Source organism: Geosmithia morbida, assembly GCF_012550715.1.
Source record: "Geosmithia morbida isolate 1262 chromosome Unknown scaffold_2, whole genome shotgun sequence".
NCBI lineage: Eukaryota > Fungi > Ascomycota > Sordariomycetes > Hypocreales > Bionectriaceae > Geosmithia > Geosmithia morbida.
In genome coordinates, this window is record NW_023336189.1 from 1529576 (window position 1) to 1542401 (window position 12826).

The 12826-nt window shown below is 58.6% G+C and overlaps 4 protein-coding genes across 4 annotated transcripts; 1 reads left to right on the plus strand and 3 right to left on the minus strand.

Moving 5' to 3' along the window:
* Positions 1-211: 211 nt before the first annotated feature.
* Positions 212-1985, minus strand: GMORB2_4099 (S4 domain; the record flags this gene model as incomplete). Its single annotated transcript, XM_035466074.1, has 3 exons — positions 212-1207; positions 1273-1812; positions 1947-1985. 3 exons carry the CDS (start codon positions 1983-1985, stop codon positions 212-214), a joined length of 1575 nt encoding a protein of 524 aa, XP_035323911.1.
* Positions 1986-2391: 406 nt separating this feature from the next.
* Positions 2392-5482, plus strand: GMORB2_4100 (chromosome transmission fidelity protein 18; the record flags this gene model as incomplete). Its single annotated transcript, XM_035466075.1, has 2 exons — positions 2392-4943; positions 5029-5482. Coding segments are annotated over 2 exons (3006 nt in total), but the record flags the coding sequence as incomplete, so codon positions are not given.
* A 256-nt stretch (positions 5483-5738) lies between these two features.
* Positions 5739-7390, minus strand: GMORB2_4101 (L-lactate dehydrogenase (cytochrome); the record flags this gene model as incomplete). Its single annotated transcript, XM_035466076.1, has 3 exons — positions 5739-6809; positions 6956-7231; positions 7319-7390. Coding segments are annotated over 3 exons (1419 nt in total), but the record flags the coding sequence as incomplete, so codon positions are not given.
* A 1082-nt stretch (positions 7391-8472) lies between these two features.
* On the minus strand, positions 8473-11738 carry GMORB2_4102 (protein chaperone; the record flags this gene model as incomplete). The annotated part of the gene is made up of 2 exons (XM_035466077.1): positions 8473-9576; positions 9735-11738. 2 exons carry the CDS (start codon positions 11736-11738, stop codon positions 8473-8475), a joined length of 3108 nt encoding a protein of 1035 aa, XP_035323914.1.
* Positions 11739-12826: the final 1088 nt, after the last annotated feature.

The following is a 12826-nucleotide window of genomic DNA, read 5'->3' on the forward strand; positions in this document are numbered from 1 at the left end:
ACAGACTCGCAAGGATGTCATACATACATCTGAAACAGGGACAGCAGAGCCGAAAGGTAGTCTAGTTTTGTTCATAGTGAATAGTACATGTCTTCTTATCTCCCTGAGAGTCGCGAAAATTTGGTACAATATAATATCTAGTATACAACTGCACTTCTCCACCTACCACCTTGCCTGGGTTCAGACTCGTACGAAGGGGACCGGCCCGACCTCAACCTCGCTCCACGTACCAGTTGTGCGCCAGCTGGTTGGTCAGGAAGCTGAAAGGCGTAGGCACCTCACCCGCGCCGCGCCTGGCAACGGGATGACGCAGGTAGACCGCCGCGCAGATCTTGTGGTTGACCTCGAGGTACCGGGGCACAAAAACAAAGGGCTTCATGTACGGCCTGGGGGCCCAGGGCGTGTTGTAAGCCTTGGTCTCGTCGACGGGGTTCTCGGCGTCCCTCTTGAGGATGCGGCCGAGGTCGCGCATCTCCTTAGTCGACAGGTCCTCGTCGCCAATCGTCTTCATCAATTCCTTCCTCAAGCCCTTCTTGACGCCGTCCATCTCAAGCGCCCTGTCAACGAGGGCCCGACGCCTGTTTTGGCGGTCAGCGCTGCTCTCGTTCTTGGCCTTCTTGTCTGAGCTGTCCTCCTCGTCGCTGGAGCTCTGTTCATCGCTGCGTAGCATGTTGAGCGTCTTCATCTCGAGCTGTAGCTCGTTGATGAGCTCGTCCACCTCGAGGTTGCGCGTGCCACTCGTCGACAGGACATAGCCGGCGCGGTCCTTGAAGCTGCGCAGCCTCATGGCACGCCACTCCGGGTCGCGGTCTTCAACCTTGTCACGGATAACCTGCTTGGCCTCTAAGAGGGCGCACTCGAGTCGGAGCTTCCTCAGATCGAGAGCGTCCTCTGCCGAGAGGGTCTCGGTCTTCTCAGACCCTTCAGATCGGCTCTTCTCTTTCTGCGCCTTAGCTTCTTCAGTGGCCTCTTCGGCAGGGGTCTCTGATGAAGCGACGGCCTCGGACTCTGCCCCGGACTTGACTGCCTTTTTGGACGAGAGGAACTTCTCCTCCATCTTCTGGTACTTGTCCTCGTTCTTCTTGAGGATTCCGAGAACGCGAGCCTTGAGTCCGGGTGTCTTCGGGGCACCGGTAGCGTACAAGACCTTGTCGGCGTCGACCTGAAACATGTCTCCGGGGTTTAGGGCATATGAGGGAAAGGTAATCTAGGAAACGAGTTAGCCGTGCTCAGGCAGTGTACATGTGAATATATACATGAAAAATTACGCACTTTCTTGCCATTGACCTTGACAGCACCGTGGACAACAAACTGGCGGGCCTGGCGGACACTGGTGGCGAACAGAGCGCGGAAGACGGCCGTGTCCAGCCTGCGCTCCAGGGGCGCAAATGTCATCTGCATCAGGGGCGTCACCGCTGATAGAGGCTCCTCAATCATCTGGTTGACAGCCCTGATTCCAGTGGCAACTCTCCTATGAGCGGGCGGAGCGGTCGACGCAGCGACAGGACGCTCCCAGTAGTCGGCAGCAGAGGTCTGGCCAGTCGTCAGACCTGAACCGCGTCCGGCAGCTTGCTCCGAACCGTCGTGGATGGCGAGATAACGGGGGGGCATATCGACGGCGGCGCTGAGGCGTCGGGAAAATATGCGCTTCCACTTCTTCTCGGGGACGTGCTCGCCATGGTATCCTCTCGTCCTCGACTTGGCCGACCACTTTTGCTGGAAGAAAGTCTTGCGGCTGTCCAGGAACGTCTCTTCACCCGTCATGCGAGACAGGTTGTACAGGTTGTGAATGTTCCATGATTGACGCAGTTTCTATGATCAAGGGGAGTCGGGTCAGTATTCCAGCCTGTCTAGGGAGTTACAGCCGCGCTATTGCTCGGAAAAGGGTGCGGTGTAGATAGCGTAGCACCATGGCGGTAGCCAGGATCGTTGTGGTCGAAGCTTACAGGACGCCTCAGGCTGAGGTACTTTGCTGGCTTCCGCATCTTGACGGATTGGCCCGTTGGAACAAGGCTGGTGGAGGATGATAGAACGGGCAATCTGCAAGAGAGCTTCAAGGATGGGGCGCGTTGAGGTGACGAGTTTAGATTTTTGGTGAAGGAGGGCTTTCGGCTGGGAATATTTTCCGGCTCCGAAATGTCCTTGGTCGCCATTGTCGGTTGATTTCCTCATTTAGAAATAACTGGGTCGGTACATCTCGAACGCGTCTCTGGGCCACTTTAAGGGCCACAGGATCGCGTCGCGACATGGTATATTGCCAGGCCGTAGAAAACGTCGTTCTACGCCACCAATTCCCAGGATCGGGTTGTGATTCGGGCTCATCACGACTATCTTGCTTATTTACTAGGGTTTTTTTTTTGCTTCTCTTGTTACTTTTTCATCCTACACAGGCATTTCTTTTCAACAACAAATATGCTTACGTTCTCAGCGTCTCCTGGTCTTCCTCAGACCGGGAAGCGGCCACACAGCAATGGACCACCCAAGCCACGGCCTAGGGTTTCCGGCCCATTCGTAGACGACGAGGACGATTCTGATGACGACGATAACCAAGATGGAGCAAACGAGGAGTCGGATCAACCAACACTTCCTGGACCAGAGCCGTTACCGAAACGACGTATGGTCCACGACCTGAGAGGCGAGACCCAAGCCAACCCCCAGACGGAATCTGGCCTAGATGAAGCCGCCGCAGAGGCTGTAGGGTTCGAGGCGAATGGCGATGCTATACAGGGCCCTGCTCCTGGAAACGACATCCAAAAACCAGCTCCCGTATGGTCGACGCAACGGCCGCTATTCTCCGCATCGTTGATGGGTACCCTCACCCCCTCGAGCTACAGCATTGTGACGAGCGATGGAAAGATATCGACGATCAAGGAACGCAAGGCAGCAGCTGCTGTCTCGTACGAGGCAATGGTTGCGTCCAGATCCAAGACCAAGGAAGGACGCGCCAAGAAGAGTTATTATGGCATCGACATTCACCAGCTCATAGACGGCGCCGCGAAGGAAATGGCGGCCTCGAGAGACACGGCAGCAACAGAACCCGAGAAAGACACGACTACATCAAGAAATGTACCGCTAGAGTCGGCGGAGAATTCTGGAAAAAAGCCAAAGAAGAGCCTCCTCTGGACGGAGAAATACCGTGCCCGCAACTTCATGGACCTATGTGGCGACGACGGCACCAATAGAATGGTTCTACGCTGGCTCAAGCGTTGGGATCCGATCGTCTTCCCGGGCACGGCCAAGTCTAAGTCAGCCATGATGAAGCGCCTTGGCCAGTCGCGGCAAACTGAGGAGGAGAAGCCGCACCGTAAGATCCTGATGCTTACAGGCCCACCCGGCCTAGGCAAGACGACGCTGGCCCACGTCTGTGCAAAGCAGGCCGGCTACGAGGTTCTCGAGGTCAACGCCAGCGACGACCGCAGCCGTGACGTGGTCAAGAATCGAATCAGGACCAGCCTCGGGACCGAGACGGTCAAGACAGTGAGCAAGGGAAGCAGCAAGCCGATCAAGCCTGTATGTGTCGTGGTGGACGAGGTGGATGGTGCTGTGACGGGGTCGTCAGCTTCCGGGGAGGGCGGGTTCGTCAAAGCCCTTATTGATCTGGTCCAGCTGGACGAGAAAAACAGCAGTCCTCCGGCCGGCGGCGGCGGAGGATCAAGCTACGGAAAGAAGCAGAAGAAGAAGGGCGACGACTTCCGCCTCATGCGGCCGCTCATCCTCATCTGCAACGACGTGTACCACCCTTCACTCCGGCCGCTGCGGCACTCGGGTCTGGCCGAGGTGATTCACGTGGGACGCCCGTCCATCGACGCCGTGGTCGGTCGCCTCAAAGCAGTGTTTGACAAGGAGGCGATTCCGTGCGACAAGGACGCCGCGCGGAAGCTATGCGAAGCAGCGTGGGGCGTCTCCGGCGGCATGCAGAACAAGAGGCGTGCAGAGAGCACGGTGGAAGGCGACCTCCGTGGCGTCATGGTAGTAGGCGAATGGGTGGCCGGGCGGTTCCGGTCATCGGTGGCGGGCAGCAGCAGCACGGAGCGCCTCACACGGCAGTGGATAGAGCAGAATGTCATGCACGACCTGACGAGCGGCGCGGCGGGAGCGCGTGGCCTGGGACGCGGCAGTGTCAGGGACATTGTCGGACGGCTATTCCAGCTCGGCGGAGGATTCCCCCAGCAGCAGCAGGTGGCGGTGGATGTGTCAAAGAAGACGATGCACGAGCAGCCCAAGGCGGAGCTGGGTTTCGGCGAGCAGCAGAAGAAGTACGCCATGGAGCGCCTGCGCGAGATGGCCGATACCAGCGGTGAGATCAGCTACATCCTCACCGAGGTGTTCGCCGAGTACCCGCAGCGCGAGTTTAACGACGACAGCTACCTGACCAAGCCTAACCAGGCGTACGACTGGCTTCACTTCCACGACGCGTGCCAGTCCCGGCTGTACGCCAGCCAGGACTGGGAGCTAGCGCCCTACCTGAGCCAACCGGTGCTCGCGTGCCACCACCTGTTTGCCTCCCCTCACCGGCACCAGCCGCAGCACCAGCAGAAGCAATACCAGCAAGGCCAGAACGAGGCCGAGACCGAAGCACCCAAGCCCTTCACCGGACCCAGGGCGGACGCCGAGGCCCGCGAGGCAGAGAGGCATAACCGCGCCCAACTCCAGACTCTGCAGGCGCAGCTGAGCCCCACGCTCACCCGGTCGTTCCGGTCCGCAGAGGACGTGGCCACCGAGTTCCTCCCTTACCTGCGGCGCATCGTGTCGCCAGACGTGCGACCGGTAGTCGTGGGCGGCAGCGAAGGCGGGTCCACGGCCTCGGTGCGGAAAGAGTCGGAGAAGAGGATGGTGGCCAGGGCGGCCGAGGTGCTCGCCGAGGTAGGCGTTTCTCTGCACAGGGGCAAGATCGAGGCCGACGTCAATGCACGTAGCGCGCAATACGTCTACCGCATGGAACCGTATGTTCTCCCTTATCCCCCCCCCCCCTCCCCTTTCTTATTATACGACTTAAACTGACCTCTTCTTTTCTTTTTCATCCTCTAGTGACCTAGATGCCCTAGGAACATTCGAGACAGCAGCGACATTGGTCTCATCGCACGCACCTATTCGCTACGCCGTCAGACAAGTCCTCGACCAGGAACTACAGCGTGCCCTCGCGCGACGTGAAGCCCACGCTCGCCAGGCGCGATTCCGCGCAGGCAGGGATGACAACGGCGACGATGACGAGCAGCAGACGCAAGCGCCTAGCGCATTAGCGTTGTATGCTGCCACCAGGGCGGCGCAGAAGAGGGCGACAACGACGCACACCGCTGCCAAGATAGTCAAGAAGGACTTCTTCGGGCGCGTCATCGAGGCGCGCGACCTGGCTGAGCTGGATACCAAGGCGCAGGAGAGGGCCAAGATTGAGGAGAGAAAAGTGTGGGTTACGTACCACGAAGGTATGAATAATGCTGTCAGGAAGCCCCTGCCGCTGCAGGATTTCCTAAGGGGGTTGTAGAAGTCCGCTTTCTTGGAACGATCAGAAGGAGGAATAGCATTTGCATGGCGGGTATATACATATCAATCGAATGACACATAAGCAGATTAATGCAACGCCGTATACTATCATACACAGGGAAAACTGAAGACGTATGTATTAAATAGGCACTATTATAGTGTCTATTTCTAGTATATTGCCCTGACGGACTCCGCATACGGAAAAAGTAAACGAAAAAAGAATCCGAAGAAGAACATTATTTAAAAGAAAAACCACCCTATAATTTGGACTGTGGCCTCTGGGCAGGGACAGCAAGCGGGTCATACGTGGCGAGCGATAGGCTGTCGGCGGGAGTAGGGTTAGAGTGGTTCGGCAGGGCGCGGATGTCGAGCAGGTCGGGGGTGAGGTCCTCGACGCTGGTGCAACCGATGAGGCGCATGTTCATCTCCATCTCGTCCTTGAGCAGCTGGAAGGCCCTCTCGACGCCCTCCTGGCCGTAGGCGCTCATGGCGTAGAGGAAGGGGCGGCCGATGCCGACGCCCTTGGCCCCGAGGCAGAGGCACTTGAGTATGTCCGTCGCGCGGCGCACACCTCCGTCGACGAAGACCTCTATCCTATCTTCGAGGCCGCGCTCGCGCAGGGCGGCCATGGTCTCGGCGAGAACCTCGACACCTGACCGGGCGAAGTCGAGCTGGCGCCCCCCGTGGTTGGACAGGACGACGCCGTCGACGCCGGCCTCGACGGCGCGCAGCACGTCCTCGGCGCGCTGGACGCCCTTGAGGACGATGGGCATGCGAGTGATGGCCTTGAACCACGGTATGTCGGACCAGCTGAGAGCCGGGTCGATGAAGGTGGAGATGGCGCGGGCGGCGCCCTGGCTCGTGTCTGTGGCCGTACCCTCCTGCACGTTGCTCCCGGGGTCGGTGAACTTGGACCGCATGTCCTTCTCGCGGCGGCCCAGCTGCGGAGCGTCCACGGTGATGAACAGGCCCCTGCACCCGCGCCGCTCCGCGTGCTCCACGATCCGCCGCGTGATTGACCGGTCCTTGTTGACGTACAGCTGCAGCCACTGCACCTGGTCGCCCGAGCGCGCGTCGACGATCTCGTCAAATGAGCACGACGCCAGCGTCGGTATCATCTGGATCACGTCGTGCTTGTGCGCCGCCCTCGTCAGCACCACCTCGCCCTCCGGGTGGCCCAGCTTTCCCAGCGCCGTCGCCGTCACGTAGAACGGTATCGAGCACCGCGTCCCCAGCATCGTCGTCGAGAAGTCCACCTTCTCTACGTTGACAAGGACCCGAGGTCGGAACCAGATTCTGTGGAAGGCGTTGTGGTTTTCTCGCATGGTCTGGCTGCATGTCAGCTTTCTTCTTCCGCCTTCTTTCCTTTCCTTTCCTCCTCTTCTCTTGTCTTGCCTCCTCTCTTTCCTTCCTTTGTCGCCCTCGCTCTTCTCTTCCTTTCCCTTCCTGTGATTCTGGGACCGGTAGGACTCACGATCTCATCGTCCGCCGCACTGGAGTAGTACCCCCAGGCACCCCTCTTCATGACCCGCCTGGCCACGGCCTCGAAGTCGTGAAGGTTGTAGCACTGCGACAGGAGCGGCTTCTGCTTCAGCCTCTCCTGCCTCTCCACCTCCTCCGGGTCTTCCTCCTTCTCCTCCTGCTCGACCGTTTCCATGTCGACGGGGCCCAGGTGCTTGGACTGGTCTAGGTACTTGTCCAGCGTGTCGGGGGGGTGGATCGGTTCGAACTCCTCGGTAGCATCCTTGCCCTGTCTCTGTCAGCTTCTCCCTGTCCTTTCTGCCCTTCCTTTCGAGCGGTGAAGGTGATCGTCTTGTCGAGAGAGGGCCTGGCATACTGCATATTTGAGAATGATTTTCGAACCACCCGGGTGCTCTGGCAGAAACTCGGTCACGTCGTAAGCTTTTCCCTGTACGGGTGTCAGTTACACTCCTGTCTCTCAGGAGAGGGCCTCGAGGAGTGGACGCACGTGGACGATAACCCAGCATGACTTGTCGTCATTGTGCTGTGCTACATCAGCCGCCTTGAGAAGCATTGTGTGCGTGTGAGTGTGTGCGCGAGTGTGTGTGTGTGCGTGTAGATGGAAGAGTTCAACAAGGGAGATGAAGGAGAAGAGAAGCACAATGGGATGGTAAGAGAGTAAAAGGGTATGAAGAGGAAGAGAGAGAGAGAGGACAAAAGAAAAAAAAAAAGAAAAAAAAAAAAAAGATGGCGGAGAAGAAAAGAGAGAAGAGAGAGAAGTGATGATGCCAAAACCGGGGCCGACCCGTTTCAATCGGCTCTTATCCGTGTCTTTCTTAGAGACAAAGCCAGCAAGACGTACTCGATACTCCTCTGATCGGAGGCTATAGGCTGAAGTGTCAAGTACGAGTAACATCTCCATCTTCTCTTCGTCATTGTATATTATCATGTACGGAGTTACTTGTGGAGTACAGAAAACAAGGGAGAGCCATTCCCCCCTTTCCCCCCCCCCCCCTCCCCCCCAAGTTTCCTCCGCATTGACGTCGTCGTCGCTGTTCTGGCAATCCATGAGCCTCGAATCGCTACTCCGGTAGATGGCATTACTACAACATATAATCATATCCCATCGACGAGCACACCAATACTTTCAAAGATGACTATTTCATAATGATAAGTAAGATGGAACAGCAGCAGCAGCAGCAGCAACAGTGCATCGTGTCTTGTTACAACGTTGACTGACCTCGGCTTCGGGTCAACTGCATGCGGGGAAGAATTACATGTAATGTTATTAATACTGCATTCTCGAGACCCGCTGTGGCTCCCTCATTCGACAAATCGATCCGCACACGTTGGTCAACTTTTTTTCCCCATCTCCCATTTCCCCGTAAATGTCGGTTCCGACTTGTCGTCTCTTTTGTACAGGTACATTCTTACATTCTCGTCACCGGGGTCACTGACGCTCTCCTGGTACTAGTAACTCTAGAATGCTTCAAATTGAGATGTGTGTTGCTGATTGGTATTTGGCCCTGACTACTTCCAGGCATTCAATCCCGCCCACGGATCATGTCCTTGCTGTCCCTGCTGCCCGTACCCTTGCTGAGCCTGCTGCTGCTGCTGTTGCCCATAGTGCATCGTCTGCTGCGGTCCGAGGGGTGGAGGCCCCGGAGGTGGCGGAGGCGGAACGTACCCGGTAGGGATGTGCTGCGGCTGCTGCTGCTGCTGCTGCTGCTGCTGCTGCTGCTGTGATGCGGGAGCTCCATATGTGTTCGATATCTGGTGACCGAACGACGCCCTATGAGGTGGCGGGGATGTCGGTCCCGCTCGCATCGAGTGCATGCCGCCGCCCGTCACGTTGCCAAAGGTGGACTGGTTCGCTGGCGGGGATGTAGGCCCTGGTGTGAGGCCGTACTGGCTGGGGTCGTACGTCGGCTGCGGCTGCTGCTGTGCGTAGCCACCGTACGGCTGGGTCAGGGGTGGCGAGTTCGGACCCTGGTACGTGGTTTGGCCGTACCGCGGCGCTTGGCCCGTCTGGAAGAGCGGTGCCGGCGTGTGTCTGGACGGTTTGGCTGGCACCTGCGGTTGCGGTGTCGCCGAGGCCGATAGCGGCGCCGGTGTCCCTCCCGCACTGTCCATCGACATGCGCTCCATCAGTCCCCTCAGCCTCTCGCGCTCCAGCTCCGCCTGCGACGACTTGTTCGACGACCGCGACTCCTCGATCTGGTTGAGGAGCTGCGCGCCTTCCGACCGCCGGTTACCCACGAACGACTCCACATTCTTCTCCAGGCTGCCCACCGTCTCTCGCATCTCGCCGTACCAGTTCTTGGCCCCGTGGAGGCCCGCCGTAAGGTCCAGGAACTCCTGGTACGCCCTCTTGTACCGCCCGATGGCTCCCGACCGCTGCCGCTGTATCGCCTCGTACTTGCTCTGCTCCGACCGCACCCGCTTGTCCTGGAGCAGCGCGTTGAATGTTGCCGTGAGCTCCTTCATCAGTGCCGACTGCTTGTGGTTGGCCTGTAGGAGTCGCGTCTGGTGACCCCGGAACTTTTCTAGCTCCTGTTCAAACAGTTGGGTCTCGTAGTTGCTTATCGACTTTTTGTTGAGAATCAGAATCTGAGAAATATCGTCGTTGTGTACCTGAGAGGGAGGGTGTGTGTCAGTCTCAGTCTTTCTCTTTCTCCCTTTTTCTCGTCCTCTCTCGCTCTCGCTCTCGCTCTCGCTCTCTTCCTCTTCCTCTTCCTCGTCTTCCCATCTCTTTCCTCTGAAACTTCGACATCTCCTGCATGTAAGCTTACCTTGTCCTTGAGGTCCTTGAGAACCTGATTTCGCTCCCTCTTGACCATGTTCAGCTTCTTGAGCACATCCTCCACCCTGGCAATCTGGGCCACCACCGTGGTCCCGCCCTCGTCAAAGTCGTCGTCGAGGAGGTTCCCCTCGGCGGGTGCGCTGTTGGCCGTGGCTGACGCCGGGCTGCTGCCGGCGCCGCTCCGGACCCTGGACACAGCCCGCTGGAATAGCTGGTCGACATCGCCGTCCTGTGCGGCCGTGCGCATCTCGTTGAACTCGACCTCGTTCTGCCTCAGCTTGGTCAGGAGCTGGCCGTCGCTGCGCATGGCCTCATCCAGCGCCTGCCGGTAGCTGCGCAGGTCGCCCCGCAGCGTCGTCGTCAGCCCCGAGCTGGGCTGCTGCGTCCACTCGCCCTCGTACTTGGACCGCATCTTCTCGCACACGCTCTCCTCCATGTCGAGCTGCTTGGAGCAGCGGTCCAGCGAGCCGATGACGGCCTCCCTGTCGGCCCGCAGCCCCTCAAAGATGGCTGCCGGGTCCTCGTGCCCGGCCACGTCGTCGCACCACTGCCGGAAGTCCTCGTCCGGGAGGATGTCCTGGTCGAAGCCTCCCTTGAGCACCTGCAGCGCCCCCGGGAGCCGGAGGTAGTCTAGGCTGGCAGCCATCTCGCCGTTGGCCGTGTCCACCTTCTCCGTCTCGGCCCGCACCAGCTTGGCCTTTTCCTCGTCGTACAGGCTGGCCGACTCGGTGACGGCCATGGGCACGATCTTGGCGAACAGGTCCGGACCCGTGATGCGCTGGATGTCCTGCCCCGCGTACAGATCGTTGACGGGTATGGGCTTGGCGGCGGGGAGCTTAGCCAGGGCATCGAGGCTGGCCTCGGCGGGTATGGTGTGGTGGTAGATGTAGTCGTTGTCCTTGAGCAGTTCCTGAAGCTTCTCGGCCACGGCCGACATGTGGCGCTTGGTAAAGGTCTGCAGCAGGGCGCCCGTGTCGGCCCCCAGGTTGGCGCTGGCCGGCAGCGACGTGGGGAAGCTCCTGGCGAGCCTGTCGGCCTCCTTGACCATCCTGTCGGCCGACTGCAGCCTGGCGATTGCCACGCCGTACTTGCCGCCCTCCTCGTCGGCCGTGGCCTGGTAGTGCTGGGCTATCGAGCTGACGAGGTTGGACTTGACCTGGGCAAAGGTGAGCCAGCTCTTGTCAAAGACGGCCCTTGCCACATTCTCCTGGATACCCTCGACCGCCTGGCCGTAAAGGAAGCCGGCCTGGGCAGCGATCTTAGCCAGCAGGCCCGCCTTTTTCCTGTCGGCAACCTGCTTCTCAAGAAAGATCTCCTGGGCCTGGGCGAGCATGACATTGATGAGGCTCTTGACGGTATCCCTGCTGAGATCGGAAGAGGGCGCGTGCAGGAAGTTCTCGTTGATGTATGTGAACATGCCGGCCGATGCCTGGAATGAGTGGTAGGCCGTCTTGAGGGCCGATTCGTCGGAGCGGTTCTGGAATGCGGCATGACCCGACAGGACGGCCGAGATGTTGAAGATGACGGAAGCCTTTTCAAAGGCCAGCGAGTACTGTGACGTGGGTTTGTGGGTAAATGCATCGAACCTGTTTCGTCCAAGTCGAGCACGGTCAGCCAACCAAGGTCGGTGAGGGAGGAGAGGGAGAAGATGGGTGACGAGAGAAGATGCGGAGGAGGAAGAGGAGGAGGAGGAGGAAGATGACGGCTGTGAGTACCATGTGAATGAGATTTTTATATGCTGCTCATCGACGGGAAAGCGCAAGTCGAGCAGCTCGAGCTGACCGTAGTAGCGGTAGAGCATGTCCCTTCCCGAGGTGCTCTCCTTGCCGGCACCGCGGACATCCTGCCTCATGCGGTTGAGGGTGGCGCACTCCTCTGCGTATCGCTCCGGGTCGTCGCCGTAGCTATCTCGGATGTATGTCTTTAGGGGTGTTACCCAGTCAATCTCGTTTGTAGCCTTGAGCGGCACCGATATCATGGGCGACTGCGCCATGGTCGTCGTTTCCTCGTCGTCTGTCGTTTCTCGTAGGGTGGTTCGATTCGGGGATCGATACGTGACAGCAACAACTTGCTCGAGGATCTCTTCGCTTTTCGAGTGTCGATCAGAGCACTCGAAGATATACAGCTGCAAGGCAGGCCCTTGACGTGCGCACGCGCGCGCCCAAGGTACCCGGGGTGGCGTGTAGGTTGTGTGGGTAGTCTGTTTGCTTTGGTCGGGAGGCCGCGTTGTATGCGACCTGGTTTCCTAGGTGGGTAGGACGACAACGGCAGGTGGGGGGGAGGGGTGCTGTTTCGACGGGAATGGTGTTGAATATTCCGGGAATGTGAGCATAGATCTCTTCTTTCTGGGAGTGTTCCTCACCCCGTTCTCTTCCGGTCTGTTCTGATCCCCGTCGGTCGTCGTCTTGTCGAGATGTGTCGAGGAAAAGGCGGCGGCGGCGGCGGTCGGAGCGGGGTGCGTGTGCTAGTGTGGCGGAGATGGAAGGAGCAGGGCCAGAGAGATGGAGAGAGAGAGAGAGAGACGGAGCTCTATCAGCTTATGACGCAAGGTGGGCGGTTAGGCAGCGACAACGGCAAACAAATGAGTAGGTGACGACGACTAGCAGTAAAAATAGAGGAAACAGTTGAAACAGAAGGGCCCCTCCTCATGGAAGAATAAAAGACATGAAGAGGAGGGGAGAGATTCGACCTATGCTTCCCCCCTTTGGTGGAGGGATGATGATGATCTCAAACCACTGAAGCTTGCTCCAATTCGTAGGTCTCTCCAGTAAATACGAGCAGCTCCTCCCCAGTTATAGCGTACTGATAGTCTAGGATAATACATCGTACAGGTACGGGTACAGGTACAGAGCCCTGCTGATACAGTGATACAGTGAGACGGTGGGCTGGTGGATCGTCCACAGATGGCGGGGTGGGCCACTGGAGGCCCATCGCCCGTGCTGCTGACCCCTGGAGCCGCCCAGAGACGGCACTAACGACGGCGCATCACAGCACATCACAGCGCAGCGCAGAATAGCAATCTAGTGGACGTTGTATGGACTCGGGGCCTGTTACTCGACAGCCGCTTAGAGCGGGGGGAGG